This window comes from Bos javanicus, chromosome 19, assembly GCF_032452875.1.
Source record: "Bos javanicus breed banteng chromosome 19, ARS-OSU_banteng_1.0, whole genome shotgun sequence".
NCBI lineage: Eukaryota > Metazoa > Chordata > Mammalia > Artiodactyla > Bovidae > Bos > Bos javanicus.
In genome coordinates, this window is record NC_083886.1 from 58,587,728 (window position 1) to 58,608,042 (window position 20,315).

Sequence of the window (20,315 nt, forward strand, 5' to 3'; positions counted from 1 at the left end):
CGCAATGAGAAGCCCACATACTGCAGCTAGAGAGTAGCCCCTGCTTCCTGCAAGTGGAGAGAAAACCCTGCAGCAACACCCAGAGACCCAGCGCAGCTAGAAATAAATAAATAAGATTATGTTAAAACACAAAACACTTTCCCTAAAAGCCATCAGGGGGTTGCAGCCTTTTGAGCACTAGCTGCCTGGATTCCTATCTCGGCATCTTTCTTCCACCACAACCCGGAGTTGGTGGACTGGCTATGCTGCGCTGGGGGGAGTGGACCCGCGTTTGGTTTGGTAACGATGGGGGAATCCGCCGTGCCCCTGACCGACTCAGGGCAGGCTGACGTTGCTCAGAGGTCCTCCGTTCTTTCTCTCAGTTTTTGGGACCAGAGGTGCCTCATAATTTTTCAGAATAGAGGAAGGTAATGTGTGGTTTAGACAAAGTAACAGATCTCCAGTCTAGCAGGGTGTAGGGCATCAGCCCCAAATTACACCCGCTGAGTCTGAAATGCAGTCTGCGCAGCTCCCGGCACCAAGACACACCCGAACTGGTGCCTGTTCCGGTCAGGTTTCGCCACCCAATGTGTTTGTGGCAAACGCAGGACACGGTCTTGCTTTTCAGAGCTTTTTGGAATCTAGAACTGTGGACAAAGCATTGGGGACCGTCTTTTCTACCTTATGGGTGCAGCTGAAAGTGCCTTCCTGGACATTCCTGCTGTGGGGAGAGAAGTAGGGAGGGAAGGGGGAAGGTCAAGGGCATTCATTTTGCACTGACTGTTTGCCCGGCGCATATCTGCCTTTTTCGCTTCTGTGATCCCACGAAGGGGTTGGGTGCTGGTGAGGGCCCGCCTGGACCTCCCGTTCAGGGGAAAGGTCAGTTCAGCCTGATCAAGAAGCAGAAAGCAGACTGCTAATGTGTTTACCCAATGCCTGGAGCAGGTGGGAGGTCCGTCGGCTGTCCCTCCCAGCTGCCTTTCCAGGCTGGCACCGCCAAAAGGAGAGAGTCTAGGAGGGGCGGGCAGAGCCCCCTGGCCTCCCGTCAGTGGAGCCATCTCCCTTCCCCGCCTTGGTGGGGAAAGAGCCTTCTTCCCCAAGTGCAGTGAGGTCAGCAGCGTGGCCGGGGCCGCCTCGCCCCTCTCCTGGCCCCTGAGCTAAGAGGGCCTTTTGTTGCTTAGTCCTGCTCCTTGGCAACCATGAAGACTGCAGCCCCGGGCTGTGTGGGGCCCCTGAACCTATTCTGGCTCCAGTGCAGGGAGTCAATCAAAATCAGTCCAGGACACTCAAGACCCCAAGGTCTTTATATCGCCCCAGAGCTGGGACATTGAGTCTACTTAAGACCACTTTCCCAGACAGCTCCTCCCCATTGTTCAGCCCCCACACATGGTTCCCCCTGGCCCAGGAAAGGCCTGGAATCCTGGGGACATCTTCCTCTCTCCCCGGCATTGCCAGCAGAAGCCAAAGAAGTAATTGACGCAGGGAATGAGAGGTGGGCTCCAGGAAGGGGTGGGATAAAAGCAATTCATATTCATCCATCCGTCCATCTATTCATTCGTTCATTCAACCCACCAACATTAATTTAGCTTCCTGGGGAGCCACCCCTGAAGCGAGAAACCTCTGTCCCCACCCCCAGATTGCAATGGAGAGTGTTGATAAAGTTTGTGGGCACAACCACAAAGACCCCAGTACTCCAAGCATGAGCCACCCCAAGCTCCCTGCGTGGGCTCCTCCTCTACAGTTCTGCCCCCTTGGGGAGTCCCGGAGGCTTCAGCATAGGCTCTGCCACCATGCCCGCTGACCGTGACCCCAGGGTGCAGGGCAGGTGGGCGTCCTGGAAGACCCCTCGGACAGTGGCCCGAAAAGTCTTGCTGACGAAACAGTAGAGGCCGAAGTTGACGGCGGTGTTGAGCATGGCCACCATGTTGGCCACATCCAGGGCCAGGTGGACCCTCCAGTCGTGGTAGACGGGGGCCACGTACAGGTGGTAGAGCATGACAAAGGTGCGGGGTGCCCAGAGGAGGGCGAAGAGCGTGGTGACGCCCAGGAGGATGGCGGTGCTCTTGCCCACCTGGGGCCGCGGCCCGCTCTGGCCCCTCCGCTGCAGCCGGCGGACGATGGCCAGGTTGGCCACCAGGAAAACGCCGCAAGGGACGAAATAGACAATGAGGCAGTGAGCCCACTTGAGCACCTCGTCCAGCGTGCTGGGCGGGTCCGCGTCCCTCCACACATCCAGCCACCAGTAGAAGGGGATGCCAGTGAGCAGCGCAGCGCCGAGGACAGCGGCGACGGCCCGCTGGGCCCGGCCCGGGGACGAGGTGGCCCGGTGGCGCAGGGGGTGGCACAGGGCACTGTACCGGTCCACCGTGAGCAGGACGGCGATCCAGACCGAGGCATGGTTGGCAGCAAACTCCAGGATGTTAGCTGTGCGTACCACGGCCTGGGGCACCTCTCGGGCCAGCACAGCTCCCTGCAGGAGGAAGCCCACGAACACGATGACCACCTGGGTGACGATGTCCGAGGCTGTGAGTGCCAGAAGGTAGTAGTAGGAGGGCTTCCGTGTCCTGGTGGCGAGGCGGGCCAGGGCCACTGTGGTCAGGAGATTGACTGATGGTCACCGAGGTTAGGGAGGGGAGGGGTCAGAGGTTAGAAGGGCTGCCTGGCTGTGCTTTCTCATCGTCCCTCCCCGCCTGCTGCTTCTTGCCTCTCTTTTCCTCTTTCTGGAACCTTCTTAAAGCTCACTTTGTTGGAAAGGTTAAGCAGATCAGCCTTGCCTTGTCCAGCCATGGCACTGCAGGCCACTGCCTTACCAGGCTACAGGCAGGGATGAGCCATTCCCTAATTCCACCCATCCTCTCCTGCATCCATACCACACCCCTGCTCTGCTCTCTGAATGCAGTGGATGGTGCAAGAAGCTTTCAGTGTGACGCTCTGGGCTGTTCTGCATGAACTTAGTCATTCTAGGAGATCCCCATTCCTGGGGGAAGAACGGGGCTGTCTGCTCTGCTGAAAACTTGGGTTTAGCTATTGAGCACGCCAAACTTCTGCAATGGCTCAGCGGTAAAGAATCTGCCTGCAATGCCGGAGATACAGGAGTTGCCTGTTCGATCCCTGGATTGGGAAGATCTCCTGGAGAAGGAAATGGCAACCCACTCCAGGCTTCTTACCTGGAAGATCTCATGGACAGAGGAGCTTGGTGGGCTACAGTCCATGGGGTCACAAAGCGTCAGACACGACAGCCACTGAGCACCCTCGCTTTTACTCCGCTCTATGCTTGGCTCTGCAGTGACCCAGAGCACCCCCACAAGGCAAGAGGAAGGAATCCACGATCCTGTGTCTCAGGGGTCAGCATGGAGGATTGGCACCCACTGAAGGAGGACCCCAATTTCTGGCCCAGCCCTGGACCCCAGACCTCACTTCCCACTCACCAGGCAGCCCCAGGCCCAGAAGGACACTGTAGTAGATGACAGGGATGACCCCAGCCACACAAGGGGACGTCACGGGGCTCTCGGGCCGATGGCCTTCAAACTCCTGGCTCAGCCCACTGCTGTTGGGTGTGGGCAGCAGGGTCACCCATAGCTGGGCAGCTAGGAGGTGCAGAATGGCAGGTTAGAACTTTTGGTCTCTTTCCAGCCTGGCCTGGAGCAGCCCCACCATGACCTTGGCCCTGAGGTCTTTACTCACCCTGGCCCCATGCAGAGCCCCTAGTCAGGTCCAGCCAAACGCAATCCCGACAGCCACGTCCTCTCCACCCCAGCCCACCCCCTCGGGGCCTGGCTCCACTATCAATGGGAAGAAGTACTCAGTGGCCTTTCTTGCCATCTTAGAGATTATTTCTGAATCGCCTGGTTCCCAGGCAGCCTGAGTCAGACAGTCTGAACTGGGGCTTGAGCACCGTGTTCGTAAGGCATCCTGGGTAACTGACCCGAACCCACGGTAACCATGGCAACCGCGCTGCTGTAGCAAACAGCTGCCTCCTCTTCAAGGAGAGATGTGACCAAGTTCTCTCCTTTCTACCCCAAAGAGCATCTCTCTCTCTCTGTCTCCTAGTACCACTGGAGCTGGAAAGGCCCTGGTTTTCAGACAGGGAAACTGAGTCCAGAGGGGTCAGGTGTGACCTGTCTGCCATCACACACATCTAGATGGTGGCCGATCTGGGATGAGGACCAGACAACATGCTCTGGTCCCTCCCCACCTAGTCTACACTTTCAGATTTTAGGTTTCACCTTCCAGCTCTTGATTTTTTCCACTTCAAGCTCCCCATTCCCACCCTACCTCCAGATTCCTTGCTGACCTTGCCACCTCACTCTCCCTGCCCACCCTGGGTCTTAGGCACCTTACCTGTCTCATCTCCTGCCAGCCGCATGCTCCTGGGTCCTGGGTCACCCTGTGGCTTTTTCCGGGGGTGCCTGCAGCTCGCTCTCAGTTGTTTGCCTGACGATTCTTCCAGCAGCACTGAGTCTGCAGTCAGCACGTGTGAAGCGGTGGGTGGTGGGAGGAGGGTGGGGGAGAAGGGAGGGGGAGGAGGAAGGGGGAGAAGGGGGAGGAGGGTGGGGGAGAAGGGAGGGGGAGGAGGAAGGGAGGAAGAGGGAGGAGGGAGGGGGAGGAGAGAGGGAGAGGAGGGGGAGGAGGGGGAGGAGGGGGAGGGTGGGGCCCAAGGCCCAGGGGGATGAGCCTGAACAGTCGATACCATCTGGAGCAAAGCAGGATTACGAGGTAGCCTGGGAAGGGAAGGGGCGAGGCTGGAGGGTGGCCTTGGGAAGGGTAGCACTGGCACTCTGGATGGCCTGCCCCGTGCTCCAAGGGCACTGGGAACCGGCCTGGGCTCAGTCTGGCTGTCAGAAACCCTGGGGGCGAGGACTCTGAAGAAAGGCAGATGTGTTCCAGGAGCTGACTCAGAGAGGAGTGGGGGGCAACCCGTGCTGGGGAGGGAGCGCCGAGGCTGCCCTGGTCAGGACACGGATCTGGAGAGGAGCCCCCGGGCCAGGCTGGAAGGAATCGGTTGTGCAGTGGCTGCGGGTGGTGGGTCGAGAAGGAAGCTACCTTGGGGTGGGGTGGGGGTGCTGCTGGCCTGGAAGGATGGCAGGAAGCTGTGCCCAACGCTGGCTGGGACCCCCAGGAGGAGCCGGACCCAGCTGCCAGCAGCTCTGGGAAACCCAGACCCAGCGGCACCCCACAAGCCCTTGTTTTCCTAGCCCTGGTGAAATGGACTGTCCTTCAAGCGGTCACTAGCAAATAAACACCATCCGGCGTGGCTTGCAGTCCAGAGACTGGAATTTGAGCCTGGCCAGCTCTCCCATCCCACGTGGGGAAGAGTCACCAGCACAGCCAGCAGTGGGCGCCCAGGACAGTATGCGGATTGAGTCTGGGGCGAGCTGAGGCCCAGCCTGGAATCGCCTCCCACACTCACCCTCTGGGAATGCCGCAGAGCCAGTCTCTGGGCTCCCTGAGTTAGACCCGAGTCCCTGGGACAGCAAGGAGATCAAACCAGTCCATCCTAAAGGAAATCAACTCTGAATATTCATTGAAGGACTGATGCTGAAGCTCCAAAACTTCGGGTACCTGATGGGAAGAGCCGACTCGTTGGAAAAGACACTGATGCTGGGAAAGATTGAGGGCAAGAGGAGAAGGGGACTACGGAGGATGAGATGGTTGGATGGCATCACCGACTCAATGGACATGAGTTTGAGTAAACTCTGGGAGATGGTGAAGAACAGGGAAGACTGGTGTGCTGCAGTCGGTGGGGTTGCAAAGAATCGGACACGACTTAGTGACTGAACAACAACAAAGTTAAATCCCACTCTGGGGCTGGAAATACCAGGATGCCCACCTCCAGCCTCACCTTCACACCCAGCCTCGGAACTTACAGAAGTCTTGCTGCTCCCCGGTGGCCAGGTCCTGGCACTGCATACCCCCAAGAGTCCACTGGCTTTGGTCAGGTCCCGTGGGAGGCACGTAGGCACTCAGGTCCCCAGGCAGAGTGTCCGGGACTCCAGCAACAGAGGGTGCAAGAGGCACAGAGAAGTCCCCAGGCCACCACCTCCCTGCACCAGGAGGCTGTGGGTGAGCAGGGGGCCACTTCCAGCCAGGTGCAGGGGTCTCTGCCAACATCTCCCGAGGACCCACCCTATTCCCCATGGGTCACCCTCCCAGCAGCCCCGCAAGCTAACTTGGGACACCTCAACTTCACACGAGAGGGGACTGAAGCTCAGAGAAGTCCAGCAAGTCAGATAAGGCTAAGAGCATGTAAGTGGCAGCAGGCGGAGTTTGAACTCGGCCTTGTCGCTCCTCCAGAGCCGTTTCTGGTCACTCCCTCCTACCGGAAGAGCAGGTGCTCAGGTAGCTTTACCGGGAGGGGAAGTGGGTCAGGTAGATACACCCCTCGGATGCACAAGGCCCTCCATCTGGGGGTGGGTGGGCAGCATGACGCAGGATGCTGAGGCTGGAAGATGGTGCCACCACGGGACAGCCTGGCTTCGGGCGAAGCTTTCCATATCATGTCAGTCACTTTGAGGAGCAATTCTTTCCTGTTTGTCATTGCTGCGCCTCCCACCCCCAAACCCCGGCGGCCTGGAACCTAGACTCCTGATTCCTTGTTTCCCAATCTAAGTGTTCTGGGGCACCCTAGCTCAGGAAGTGAGACATCACAGGTACAAGGGAGGCTGCAGCTGGGATGGGGCTGGGAGCCCACCCCTCCATTCTCCCGTGTCCGCTCACCCTTGCCACAGATTCAGAAACTCTGCATCCTGCCCCAAGCTTACTCTACCAACACTAGCGATTCCTTGCCTCGCCTGTGGCTACTGATATAGCTTCCCAGAAGAGACAGTATGGGGCTACGGAAAGAAAAGCAGAAAAGCAACATCTGAATCCAGGCTCAGCCCCTGTCTGGGCCAGGAGACCTCAGACAAGCCCCTTGGGTCATAGATACTCTTGTCTTAGGTGGGAAGTTACACTGGTCTCCGGGAATTGTTCTAGCTCAGACTTGCTCTCGAGGAATTACGGAGCTTCCAGATGCACAGGGCAAGATAAAACTGTCTCTGACCTTCCATCTGCAAGACTGGGCAGGGTGGATGCCCCGCTTCCTCTCTCCAGCTCCAAGACTCTCTGTGCAAGGTGTGTGCACACCACACGCACACAAACACAGGCGTGTATACTTCCACACCACACACACACCTACAAACACATGCATGCATATTTACAGACTGCACACACACACACACATGCGTGCACACCTACACACGTGTGCATTCTTACAGATGGCACACACACACACGAGGGCGCACGTGCACAGCACACACGCACATGCATGCACACACTTCAGAAACCCTCAGACTAAGAAAATGTAAACAGAAAATGCGTATTCCTGGAAAGTCAGCCTTTTTGTTCGTTTTTTAAAATTCATTTGGCTGCACTGGATCTTAGTTGCAGCATGCGAGCTCTTTAGTTTCGGCATACAAACTCTCAGTTGCAGCATATGGGACTAATTCCCTGACCAGGGATTGAACCCAGGCTCTCTTCACTGGGAGCTTGGAGTCTTGGCTACTGGATCACCAGGGCAGTCGCTGGAAAGTCAGTTTTTAGATCAGTAGAGGAGTTTCAGGGATGACAAGTTAGAACCAGAAGAGGCGAGGCCCCCAGAGATGGGGAGTCAGAGGTGACCCTGCTGGGTTTTCTGGGTAACCTGGGCCCTCCCCAATTCCTGTACACTTGAAATGCCGTCCATCTAACTCTAGCCGATACAGCTTAGCTTGGGGGTGTACATGACCATCGTCAAGAGGCTAAGAAGACACAGGTGCCCTGGCTCCTAGGTGGAGGGTGGGAGATTCCAGCACAGGTGGGTCACACTTCTGAGCCTCAAGGAGACTTTCTTACTGAAAGACCATTTTCTGACTAGTGGGTTCTCTCAGCATTGTCTTTGTAAAAAATCATCAATAACATCCTATTGAACAGCACTGGCCCTGACCCCGCCCTCCCCTCACACTGAGGCTGTCTTGTTGGATTGGGTCAGGGAAGTGGTACAGCCCCCGGGAAGGGCAGGCATACAGCCAGTGGGCAGGGGGTGGCGAATCTGGATGAAGGGAGCTGGGTGTGAAGGTCAGGACAGCCGGGAGGGGTTTCCGCTGGGCCGGACAGCCGAGTCTCTGCCAACCCGGACGCAGCAGGTGCCAGACCCAATTCCAGCTCTCTCTGTGGCTCCAGAGAGGGGTGGGGGGTGGAGCTGTTGTGTTTCTCTGTGCCAGCCCGGGGCAGAGATCAATGCATTGAGCCGGTCCCTGGGATTCAGAGAGCAAGAGAGGGCGGGCTCTGACCCAGCCCCAGTGAAGGGCCTGGCCTTGGGAGAAAGGCTAAGCTGGATCTCCCAGGAGCCCCCTACACACACACACATACCCGCCACACACACACACCGTTTCAGTTTATCAACTTGGAAGGACTCCCTCCCGTGAGGGTCTGGGCCAGGCCCTACCTGTTCCTGGAAAAGGTGAGGCCCCACCAGCGCCGCCCACCCACCCCCCTGGGCTCCAGACCCCACCTTCTTCTCTCTATTCCTTTGTCCTTAGAAGAGCTCTCCCCTGCACGAACCCAGCTGACACTGTCACCCAGCGTGTCCACTGTCAGGGTGGGTCCTGGCTCTGCTGTGTGTCTCCTGCAGCTTTTATTTTTATTATTATTATTATTGACTGCACTGGTCTTAGTTGCAGCAAGCCAGATCTTAGTTGCCTGATCAGAGATGGAACCCGGCCCCCCTGCCTTGGGAGCATGGAGTCTTAACCACTGGACCACCAGGGAAGCCCCCTCTGTGGAACTTTGAGATGGGAAAAATTACAGTAGGAAGTTGGACAGAAGCTGGTAAGAGAAACCTTCCAAGGAGGTGAACCAAAAGACCCGAGACCACTTGAGAAGGTGAATTAGAGGAAGAAGGTTCCAGGGCAGCTCCTGGTCAGACGGCTGGCGGGATGCCTGCAGGGGACCAGCCTCAAGCGAGGCGGCCAGCCCGGTTCTGGGTGGGGGTGCTCAGGGCAGGGGTGCACAGCGTGGGGTGCAGCTGCTCTATGCCCGGCCCCGCCATCCTAGCTCACCTTGACCTGGAGCGGGGGGGTGTGATGGCCACAGCCCCCATGTCCCTAAGGCCCATCACCCTCCTCAGAGCACGCCAGGATCATTCTTCAACGAAGGACATGAGAATGACATCAGCTGCCCCACGGGCCCTACTTAGAGCCCTGTCCTCTTTTCTGGAAAGCCAGCCCATCCCAACACAGGAGGGAGGGGCGGGGCCTGGACTGCTGCCTTCTCCTCTTCCAGGCCCTTCCTTTGCAGTCCTTGACTCACCATGGTGCTCCAGCCACGATGCTGCCAAGTGTACTCTGTGCCAGGGTGGGGGGTCAGGGGAGGGGGCTGGGGACCCTCTGGGCTGGTGGCTGCCTCTGGTTCTGGAGCCCTTTGCCTGCCCTTTGGAGAGCCTTCGACTTCCCAGGAGAGGAGTGACTAGCTGTGCTGGGTGGTAGGAGACGAGGGGGAAGCCACCGGATCTGGTCCCCTCAGGGGCCCGAGAGCAGCACAATAGCGCCTGGGGAGGCCGCTCTCCAGCTCAACTGGTTGCCTGGGTAACAGCTGGGGCCAGTTTCCACCAATCCAAGGCAGAGGCTGGGTGGGGGGAGGGAGGCCAGCCGGGAAAGGGGGGCGGCCATCCCCTTGGGCTGGATCCTATATAAGGAGGAGGGATGTGCGCGCGGAGAGGTCTGGGCTCCGCCGTTCCTCCCGTGGGCTTGGGGGCAGGGTGCAAAGATGTGCAGGCTGGGCTCTGCCAAGCCTGGGTCCTGGGCCAGCTTCTGGGCCATGCTGACTTTGGTGGGCCTGGTCACTCGTGCAGGTGAGTGGGCAGTGGGCAGGGAGAAGGGGCAAGACCTTCGGGCTCCAACTGCCCACGGCCAGGAGGGGGCGGTGTCCAGCCGGCCGGGCCAGGCACAGAGTTGATTTGATCAGGCAGCTCCGTGGAGGAGGGCAGCTGGCCTCCGAGGGCAGGAGGGCTGGGCAGGCAGGCGGCTTAACCACAGGAAGACCCTTCCACTGCCCATTGTTCCTGGCAGCTGGGCCCAGGCTGGGGAGAGTGGGATCCATCAGCGTTTGGAGCCTTCACTGTGACAGCTTGGGGGATGGCGGGGCTGGAAAATAACCAGGGCTCCTCTCTTACCCTTTCTCCCTCCCTCTATCTGCCTCTCACCCATACACAGAGGCTCTGCTTTCCTGGGAGCCTCCTCAAGAGTCCACATGGGCCCTGGGACTGTGTGTGTGTGTGTGTGTGTGTGTGTGTGGGTGTGTGTGTGTGTGTGTTTGCGCGCATGCACACATACACGCACGGCGGGGCGGGGAGGGGGGGCTCATCTGCTCCCCTGGACTCCTCAGTCCGTGCTCCACTTGGGGAAGCTGCTGGCGGTGCTTTCTGTCACTGAGTTTTCCATCTGTAAGCACGTGTCCCCGTCTGACCCTCACAGTGTCCCTGGAAACAGGGGAGGAGGGTCCCGCGTGCCTCGCCTGGAAGCAGGAGGATGCCAGTCCCAAGGCGCAGGTGCCTCGAGAGTCCCGTCCAGGACCCGCTCTTTCTGTGCTTTCTCGGGTCCCCCGGAAGGCCAGTGTAGACCCCTGCCTCCCAGATCAGGATCCAGGAGGGCGGCTGGGCCTGCACCACCCGCCCAGGCTGCAGCCCCCTCCCCTGCTCCGCCCCTCACCTGCCACTCAGAATGTGGGCAGATCCCCTCTGCCTTCCCAGCACCAAGCCCAGCCTCTCCCAGGGCCTTGGGAGGGCTCCTTATCACTTCCTCAGGGAGCCTGTCTCTGATTCCTGCACCTACAGGAGCCGCCACCCGTCACCGCCCTTACTGGTCACAGCCTAAAACCAGAGGCTTATTTGTGTATTTATTGCCTAAGAAGCTAAGTTGTGCTTTTATGAGTGTAAGGAGCTGGTTTGTTTTGTTCACTGTGCTGGTTTGAGCTTCCAGGGGAGTGTCTGGCTTATTGTAAGTGCTCAATAGATCATTTGCTGGGGAATGCACTGCTTTGGGCCAACTATTCTCTTCCAAGGGGTAAGGTGGGCAATTCTTCAGGAGGCGAGGGGGTGGGGACCAAGAGGTTCCTCAATCCTCGCCTAGGCGTCTGACATCATGGAGATCAGCTCTAGACATTAAATTTTTTTTTTTGGATGTGTTGGGTCTCTTGCTGTGTGGGCTTTTCTCTAGTTGCAGCAAGCAGGGGCTACTCTTAATCGAAGTGCGAGGGCTTCTCACTGCAGTGGCTTCTCTTGTTGCAGACCTCAGGCTCAGTAGTTTCAGCTCCCCGGCTCTAGAGCACAGACTCAATAGTCCTGGAGCACAGGCTTAGTTGCTCTGCGGCACGTGGGATCTTCCCGGATCAGGGATCATACCTGTGTCTCCTGCATGGGCAGGCAGATTTTTACCACCAAGTCACCAGGGAAATCCAGCTCTGGACCTTTTGTCCCATCCTGATTCATGACCTCTCCCTGCCGGGAATCCACCCCCAGCCCCTTCCAAGAGCATCTTCTCAGGGTCTGCTCAGGTTCACGACTTTCCCTGTCTAAGATGTGCTTGTCTGCACACACATGCATCCACGCACTTCACAGGCACAAACGGGAGCACACAGCCTCCCCAGGCTTCCCCTACCCTCTGCCCACATCCAACCACAGGCATCTCCAGCTGGTCCGTCTGCAACCCCAGAAGGCTGCCCTCTCAGGCTGCTCTGTTCCTTCCTGCTGCAGCCCAGAAAGCTGATGTTGGCGGGGAGTCAGCGGGCACCTCCATCAACCACTCCCAGATGCTGCTCCAGCGCCTGCAGGAACTGCTGCGGCAGGGCAATGCCAGTGATGTGGTGTTGCGGGTGCAGGCCATGGGCACCGACGAGGTCCGAGTCTTCCATGCCCACCGCCTGCTGCTGGGACTGCAGAGTGAGCAGTTCCGGGAGCTGCTGAGTAACCAGAGCGAGGTGGTGTTGCAGGAGTCCCGGGACTGTGCTGCCGTCTTCGACAAGTTCATCAGGTGGGGAAGGATCGGGGGAAGACATCCCTTTCCACGTCCCTGGCTTCTCTACTCAAAGGGTGATGGAAGCCCTGGCTCTTAGCCCTGCCCCTTCCCTGGATGGCATTAGGATGACCATGCAACTACCTCCCTCTTCCCTCTTTGCACCAGCTTCTTGCAAAATGCAGCATGACTCCCCTGACTGAAAGCTCTGAATGGTTTGAAGTTAGTTACCAAATACTTTCAAAGCTGTTTCCAAACCTGGCCTTGAGAGCTTTTAAGGACTATAGACTTCTAGGCCCCACCCTGAATCCCGAGCTTCACATTTAGGGCTGGGCCACTGTTTCTTATTTTAATGTCTCTGTGTGGTTTTGCTGTCTGGCCAGGTTTTGAACCACAGGGCTAGGGGGCTGCTTCGTGCTAGCGTTCTGCACAGGGACACTGCCCACACTCTAGTCTGAGAAAATGACCCTGCTTTAATAGCTTAGACAAGATGGCTGCAGAATATTGGTCATTTCTTCAAACTTCCAGGCAACAGAAAGAGAGATAGCACAGAAGGACAAAAGCATCTTTCCTCTACCCCCTAACTGGGAAAGATTGAAGGAAGGAGGAGAAGGCGACGACAAAGGATGAGATACTTGGATGGCGTCACCGACTCAATGGATAAGAGTTTGAACAAGCTCCAGGAGATGGTGAAGGACAGGGAAGCCTGGCGTGCTGCAGTCTATGGGGTCGCAAAGAGTCGGACAGGACTGGCAGAGTGAACAACAATAATCTCTACCCTCAGTTCAGTTCAGTCGCTCAGTCGTGTCCGACTCTTTACAACCCCAGGAATCACAGCGCTCCGGGCCTCCCTGTCCATCACCAACTCCCAGAGTTCACTCAGACTCAGGTCCATTGAGTCAGTGATGCCATCCAGCCATCTCATCCTCTGTCGTCCCCTTCTCCTCCAGCCCCCAATCCCTCCCAGCATCAGAGTCTTTTCCAATGAGTCAACTCTTCGCATGAGGTGGCCAAAGTACTGGAGTTTCAGCTTTAGCATCAATCTCTACCCTAGTCAGTTCTATTTAACCAGCCTTTCCCCCAATCCCAGTCTGTGCCTTTGTGGATATCTCATTAGCTAGAATTTAGTCATGTGATCTAAGGGATCCTGGGAAACATCTTTTGTTCCCAGAGGCAAACAGCGAAGTTAAATGGCTTGCCCACTCTTATAGCAAGTAACTGGCGGAATATGAATCCGAACCCACACTGTACACCTGGTGAAGGTAGGAGCTACATCTTTCTTGTCCTAGCACAGAGCTCAACCACTCAGTGGGCGCTCAATATAGGAATCATCGACGTGCTCAGTCAGCTAAGTCCTGTCTGATTCTTTGGGACCCCAAGGGCTGTAGCCCACGAGGCTTATGTGTCCATGGTATTTTCCAGGCAAGAATACTGGAGGGGGTAGCCATTTCCTACTCCAGGGGATCTTCCTGACCCAGGGACAGAACCTGCGTCTCCTGCATTGGCAGGCGGATGCTTCACCACTGAGCCACCTGTGCTCAATAAATGCTTGCTTATTTCCACGTCCCACGAGAAATCGGAAAGAAGAGGCGGTGAAGTAGGATGCGCGCGGGAAGGTCCTTCTGTTGGCTCCCTTAATGACGATACTGTCTGCCCAAGGCCGGGTACCCTCGGGACTCAGGAGGCAGCGCTGGATAGGGTAACCGCTGGCCTCCCTGACCGCGCTCCATCTCTGTACCTCTCTGGCAGGTACCTCTACTGCGGAGAGCTGACCGTGCTGCTGGCACAGGCCATCCCCCTGCACCAGCTGGCCACCAAGTACCGCGTGGCCTCCTTGCAGCGGGGCGTGGCCGACTATATGCGCGCGCACCTGGCGGGCGGCGCGGGCCCGGCGGTGGGCTGGTACCACTACGCGGTGAGCACCGGGGACGAGGCCCTGCGCCAGAGCTGCCTGCAGTTCCTGGCCTGGAACCTGTCGGCCGTGGCGGGGAGCGCCGAGTGGGGCGCCGTGAGCCCTGAGCTGCTGGCGCAGCTGCTTCCGCGCTCGGACCTCGTGCTGCAGGACGAGCTGGAGCTCTTCCAGGCGCTGGAGGCGTGGCTGGGCCGCGCGCGGCCGCCGCCGGCTGTGGCCGAGCGCGCGCTGCGCGCCATCCGTTACCCCATGATCCCTCCGGCTCAACTGTTCCAGCTTCAGGCGCGCTCGGCCGCCCTGGCGCGCCACGGCCCGGCGGTGGCCGACCTGCTCCTTCAGGCCTACCAGTTCCACGCCGCCTCGCCGCTGCACTACGCCAAGTTTTTCGACGTCAATGGCAGTGCCTTCCTGCCCCGCAACTACCTTGCGCCCGCCTGGGGCGCCCCGTGGGTCATCAACAACCCAGCCCGCGACGATCGCAGCACCAGCTTCCAGACGCAGCTGGGCCCAAGCGGCCACGACTCGGGCCGCCGGGTCACCTGGAACGTGCTCTTCTCGCCACGCTGGCTGCCGGTAAGCCTGCGGCCTGTCTACGCGGACGCCACGGGCACAGCGCTGCCCCTCGCACGCCCCGAGGACGGCCGGCCCCGGCTGGTGGTCACGCCGGCCAGCAGCGGCGGCGACGCGGCGGGCGTGAGCTTCCAGAAGACCGTGCTGGTGGGGGCGCGCCACCACGGCCGCCTGCTGGTCCGCCACGCCTACAGCTTCCACCAGAGCAGCGAGGAGGCCGGTGACTTCCTGGCGCACGCCGACCTGCAGCGGCGCAACTCCGAGTACCTGGTGGAGAATGCCCTGCATCTCCACCTCATTGTCAAGCCCGTCTATCACACCCTCATCCGGACCCCCAAGTAGCCAGGCGGGCCGGGGCGGGGAGCTCAGCATCCCTGAGGCCTCTGGATCAGGAAAATAAAGGCCCAGCAGAGATGGCGCAGAGGGACCGGGATTGGCATGGCCAGTGGAGGTGTCTGTCCTGGCCCGCTGGGGGACCAGGCCCTAGCGTCCTGAGAGCTGGGTGGATAGAAGCCAGGTGGTGGGTGGTAGACCAGATGCCTGGTTTCAGCAGCTGCTTTCTCACTGACCTGAAAGGAAGGTTCCTGGAGCTGTGTATGTGTGTGCTCAGCAGTGTTTCAGTCTTTGCCACCTCGTGTACTGTAGCCTGGCAGGCTCCTCTGCCCGTGGAACTTTTCAGGCAAGAATACTGGAGGGCGATGCCCTTTCCTCCTGCAGGGGAATCTTCCCAACCCAGGAATCGAACCCGTGTCTCTTGCGTCTCCTGCATTGGCAAGTGGATTGTTTATCACCAGCACTACGTGGGAAGCCAGAGCTCTTGGTAGAATAAACCAGCGCTCGGAGCGGCAAGGGGGTGATTAAACCACCCAGTTCTGGGGGCAAAAACAGTCCAAGGAGGGCTCCACAGGTCAGGGACTCCCCATCGTTCATTACCTTTTCCCCAAGGGCCCCCGTCCCCACAGGGGACAGGGCAGGTAAAAGCATCGAGATGGTCAGGTGCACCTTGGGGGAGCTTTCTCACCTGAAACTGAGGGGCTCAGTTGAGCAGTTTCTGAGCCCTGGCTTCCTGGGGTGGGAGGGGTAAGCACAACCCTAAGTCTCTGACCTCTCCTGGGAGGGGGTCTGGGCAGAGACCTCAGAGTCCGGAGGAAAAACGCTTTCCCCCAGGAGTCTGTTGACTGGTGCTCTACAACCAGCCGGAGAAGAAGAGGGTGTGGTGGGAAGAGGGGACTTGGGTTGAATCTTAATCAGTGATGTGCTCGGTCGCTCAGCCGTGTCCGGCTCTTTGCAGCCCCGTGGACTGGAGCCCGCCAGTCCTCTACCCATGGGATTCCTCAGGCAAGAATCTGGAGTGGGTTGCCATTTCTTCCTCCAGGGGATCTTCCTGACCCAGGGATTGAACCCACATCTCTTGCATCTCCTGCATTGCAGGCAGGTTCTTTACCATTAGCACGACCCGGGGAACGGAAGCCCAGTCTGTCAGGACCACCCCACCTTTCAGACAAGGTCTAGTTTCCGGAACAACCAACAAAACTCAAATGGGATTTTTATTGTTAACAAGCAGTTCTGGGGCAGGGGGAAGGTGGAAATGACTGCTGAGTAACAAAGCTAGATTCCTTTCCAGCCCCCAGCCACAGTAAGGGAAATGCCCGGCGGGCCCTTCCCCAGCCATCCAGCATGCCCTTGTCCCAGATGTGGGCCCAGGAGCCCTAATCCCATGAACAGTCCCTCCTTGCTCCACCCCCGCCCCACATTCCTCAGGCCAATCTGGTTGCAGATCTTAGAGAAGAGTTTCGGCAACAGGAGTCTGTGCCCAGGGAGCCCTGGGATCCAGGGCTGGGAAGCCAGGGAGCCCTGCCATCCAGGCCATGCCTCCTGGGCTCAGTTCCCCTTCCCGTTGGCACTGAAGGCACGGAAGTGTGGGGGCAGGCACCCCCATGGTTCCTGGGTCCCAGGGGCCCCAGCCTTCTGAGATCCCGAGCTCCTGATGCCAGGTCATCCCCATCTGCCCAGCCTCCGTCTCCCATTACTGCCACACCCCATCAAGCCTTGGCGGGCAGGAGGGCCGGTTCCGGGCAGGGCCCCTCAGTTGTGCCCTAAGCGTCCATTTTTGCCTTGAGCGCTTGTGCCATAGGGCAGGCGGGGCATCCGAGTAACCCGTTCGGAAACATCCCCTGGGTTGGAGGGGGCAGCGACAGGGGAGGTGTCCTCGGGGCCTGCAACGGGAAGGGCCAGGAGCTCTGCTTTAAGGCATGCCTCTCCATGCCCCTCTCGTCACCCACAGTGGCTCTGAACTCCCTAGGGGCACCTCCCCCCAGAGGCCAGTCCCACTAATAGACTTCAGGAACCCAGTTTCCAGCAAGGGGCAGCCATAGGGGCAGGGAGTTCAACCAGTCTCCTCCCTGGCCTGGCCAAGGGCTCCCCTCTCCCCATTGCTATCCCCGCCCCCCGACACTTGCTGGGACTCACCCAAATCCTGGCACGGAGGGAGTTTGACCTTGGCCATAGGCAGCGTGGCCTTTCTCAGGGGTCTGATGGTAGGGGTCAGGTGCCCAACCACTGGCATCCTCTATTCTGACGTGTGATTCTCCATGGAACAGGGTCCAGCGACGTGCATCTTGGGGTGGGACAGCTGCGTTGGCTGGAGAGCCAGATGAGCTTGGAGCTGCGTGGGGATCTGATATAGGAGATGTTAGGTTCAGTTGGGGGACACTCCATGGAGAGTGGTGCACAGCTAGGGGTACCCTGGGGCCTCTGGAGGAGTCCAGCCTTCAGAACCCGGCAAGGAGGGGGCCCAGACACCCCCAGCTCCTGTCCCTCTAGGCTCACCCCTTGTCCTGTGACTTCAAAGGCCTGGGACCTCCGCTTCCTCTTTGCCTCCAGGGACTCATCTCGTTTCTTTCTTGGGCTTTTCTTCTGGCCTTGCAGCGGGGGACAAGGGCCATCGCCATGACGCTCGACTGCCCGGGATGGCGCCTCGCCTGTGCTGCTGGATAGGCTGTCCTCGCTGGCGGTGTGCTGGAGGGTGGGGCTGGGCGGCCGCTTGCAGGCCAGCGGTCTCGGTGGCCACACGTCATCAGTCTCGCCCAGCGAGTGCAGGGACAGGCTGCTCTGCTTCATGGTGGGTGCCAGCAGTTGGCGCCCCTTGGCCCCCAGGGCCTGCGAGCGGTGCCGGGCAGCCTTCCCAGTGATGCTCTTGGTGTCGGCCGCGGTCTCCTTCCTCCCTGCGGCGGGACAGAGGGGCACCCACCCCAGGATCAAGGCCACATTCCGCTCCCCCCTCCTGCACCTCCAATACCCCCTTCTCTGCTGCAACTCACCCCAACTTGCTTGCTGTTTGAGAAACTTTGGGCAAGTTTCTGAGCCTTCTTTTCATCTGTAAACTGACGATGGTAAAACCAGCCTCAGTGGGTTGGGAAGATTTTTTTTTTTGACCATGACACATGGCATACAGGATCTTAGTTCCCTGAGTGGGGATCGAACTTTCACCCACTGCAGTGGAAGTGCTGAGTCTTAACCACTGGACTGCCAGGGAAGTCCCAGGTTCTGAAGATGGATTGCTGAGATATGAGGGTCACCTGTGGCCACAGGGTAGGGAGGATTCGGACTCTATTTCCGAGTGGGAAGTGGAGGGGGCGTGACCCCAAGTACCATGTGTTCCCCATTCTGGTTTCCAATTGTGTCCCCTGCTCTGTGTGGACAGAGCAGGTGGTTACTCTTCTCTGGGTACTGGTGCCTCTCTTTCTAGAACGATGCCTGGGTGTGTTCAGCAGAGGAGAGGGAAGGAAGGGGCTTCGGCTGGGTGCGCTGAGCTATTGAGATCATGCCGGGCTCAGGCTGATGGGGGGTGGGGGAGGCAGGGGACACACCTTTGTGGGACAAGGGGATCTCCGACAGATTCTCGATGCTTCCGGGGGAGGAGTTGATCTGGCCGTTCAGACCGACCTGAGTGGCAGCTTGTGAGATGAATGGGTTGGGAAGAGAAGCCATTGGACCCAGCAGGAACCCTATGTCCTCAGAGGGCTGTTTTGGAAAAGTTCCATCCCAACCACTGGATGTCTCTTCTGGGTACTCCCACCCGTGGGGCCCACTGCTCACCTCCTGTGTCACCAGGTTGCCCCCCCGGATTGGGGGTGGGGTGGGCAGACAGAAGCCCTTCGCTTGCCAGGCCCGGGAGCTGGTCTTGAACGGGTGGTTGGCTTCACTGAGGTGGGCAGAGGAGGATGGGCAGCTGTTGCCCAGGCTGGTACCACGGGGGTCCCACTGCCACCCCTCCTGAGAACTGTTGCATTGTGGGAACGAGGACCCCAAAGTCCTGGCTCCAGACCTGTGCCCCCCTCCCCTCTTTCCTGCTCCATCCTCCCTGAAGCCAGGTCTGGGCTGGCATCTCTGAGACACGGCCTGGTGGCTCAGGCGGGCTGGATGGCTGGAAGTGGTCCTCAGCTCACCTCTCAGTGCCGAGCAGAGGGAGGAAGCTTCCGTGCTGGTGCGGGGACTCGGAGTTCGGCATCTTGACGCTCTCTAGGTCAGACTCCCCCGGGGTCGGCACAGTTCCTGGGGGGCTAATCTTGGGCAAGGCGCTGTCCTGGGGAGAGGAAAGGAGGGAGAGGGGAGTCGGAAGACTTGGTCTCGGACTGAGTAAACAGCCTGGGTGACACAGGCACACAGAGTGTCTGGGGCTGTAATCTGGGCTGGGAGCCCCAGAAGACAGGGGGGCTTGTGTTCTGAGTCCCCAGGGGCCAGCCGTGGTCTGCTAGGCATCCCCAGGGGCACCGCCTGGTGGCCTGGGCTCCTGGGAGGGCATCTGGGGCCCTTAGTGATATCTCAGATGGCCAACCCTGACCTTCAGACCCTGGATGGGGACACGTGCGGGAGAAGAACACCACGGGAGGGGAGCTTGGCGAGGCTCTGTGTCGGAGAAGGAGGAGGTGTCAGCTTTCTGGGGACCAGCCAGCCCGGTCCCGAGGCCAGCCTACTTGCTGGAAGGCGCCGCCTTGGGCATCAGCCCTGCCCCTAGCACAGGGGCGCATGGTGCGGCCCGGGCGCCCACCTGCAGGGCCCGAGAGGCCAGGCGGTCCATCATGGTGGCACGCTCCAGGTTGCCCTCCTCATGCTCCCGCAGGTACACTTCGTACAGCTCCTGCAGGTGCTGCGGCACGGCCAGGTTGCCGTCTAGGGTGGGGGAGCGGAGAGGCAGGGCTCAGTGCGCGCTCTCGGGCCCTTAGCGGGTCGGACTCGCGGGGTAGGTAGCGCGGGGACCCTACCCTGGATGAGCTGCCGCTGGGCGCGGATGATCTCCTCGCAGAGGCTGAGGCGCTGCTCCAGGCGGCGCAGGGCCTCGCGGCGGTGGCGGAGCGCGCCGTCGCGGAGCAGGGCTTGCGACTGCATCTCGGCCTTCTCCAGCTCCAGCTCGTGCACGCGGCAGAGCGGGCCGAGCGCCTCGCGCTGCTGCTCCGAGCTGACGCGCCTCGGCAGCGTCTCCTCCAGGCGGCGGCCCCGCGCGCGCAGCTCTCGGTACCGCTGCTCCAGCGCCAGCTGGGGAGCCGAGCGGGCCGTCAGCACCAGGTGGCCGATGAGGGGCCGCCCGCGCCCGCCGCTGAGCGGGTCCTCGCCCTTCCAAGCCCCCGGATGCTGTGCGGCCGGCTGAAGCCCCACTCCGAGGCCTGCTTTTCGAAGTAGTGTCTTGAACTCTGCACCCGGGGACTGCTCCTGAGTGACCCCTCTGTGCCCACTTATTGCAACCCGTCCCTGAAACAGGCTCCGTGCAGTGCAGTCGCTCAGTTCTTTTCGACTCTTTGCGACCCCATGGACCGCAGCCCGCCAGGCTC

General features: G+C 59.4%; 3 protein-coding genes across 3 annotated transcripts; 1 reads left to right on the plus strand and 2 right to left on the minus strand.

Annotated features, from left to right (window-relative positions):
• Positions 1-211: 211 nt before the first annotated feature.
• On the minus strand, positions 212-6,090 carry GPR142 (G protein-coupled receptor 142). Its single transcript, XM_061389896.1, has 5 exons — positions 5,830-6,090; positions 5,390-5,444; positions 4,321-4,479; positions 3,408-3,566; positions 212-2,586 (listed from the first exon to the last, which is right to left on the minus strand). Exons 1-5 carry the CDS (start codon positions 6,088-6,090, stop codon positions 1,715-1,717), a joined length of 1,506 nt encoding a protein of 501 aa, XP_061245880.1. The 3' UTR covers positions 212-1,714.
• A 3,268-nt stretch (positions 6,091-9,358) lies between these two features.
• LOC133232929 (BTB/POZ domain-containing protein 17) lies at positions 9,359-15,248 on the plus strand. The gene is made up of 3 exons (XM_061392937.1): positions 9,359-9,847; positions 11,747-12,023; positions 13,755-15,248. Exons 1-3 carry the CDS (start codon positions 9,763-9,765, stop codon positions 14,827-14,829), a joined length of 1,437 nt encoding a protein of 478 aa, XP_061248921.1. The 5' UTR covers positions 9,359-9,762; the 3' UTR covers positions 14,830-15,248.
• A 1,808-nt stretch (positions 15,249-17,056) lies between these two features.
• Positions 17,057-19,906, minus strand: LOC133231505 (kinesin-like protein KIF19). The gene is made up of 5 exons (XM_061389897.1): positions 19,538-19,906; positions 18,936-19,072; positions 18,357-18,691; positions 17,317-17,711; positions 17,057-17,164 (listed from the first exon to the last, which is right to left on the minus strand). Exons 1-5 carry the CDS (start codon positions 19,568-19,570, stop codon positions 17,057-17,059), a joined length of 1,008 nt encoding a protein of 335 aa, XP_061245881.1. The 5' UTR covers positions 19,571-19,906.
• Positions 19,907-20,315: the final 409 nt, after the last annotated feature.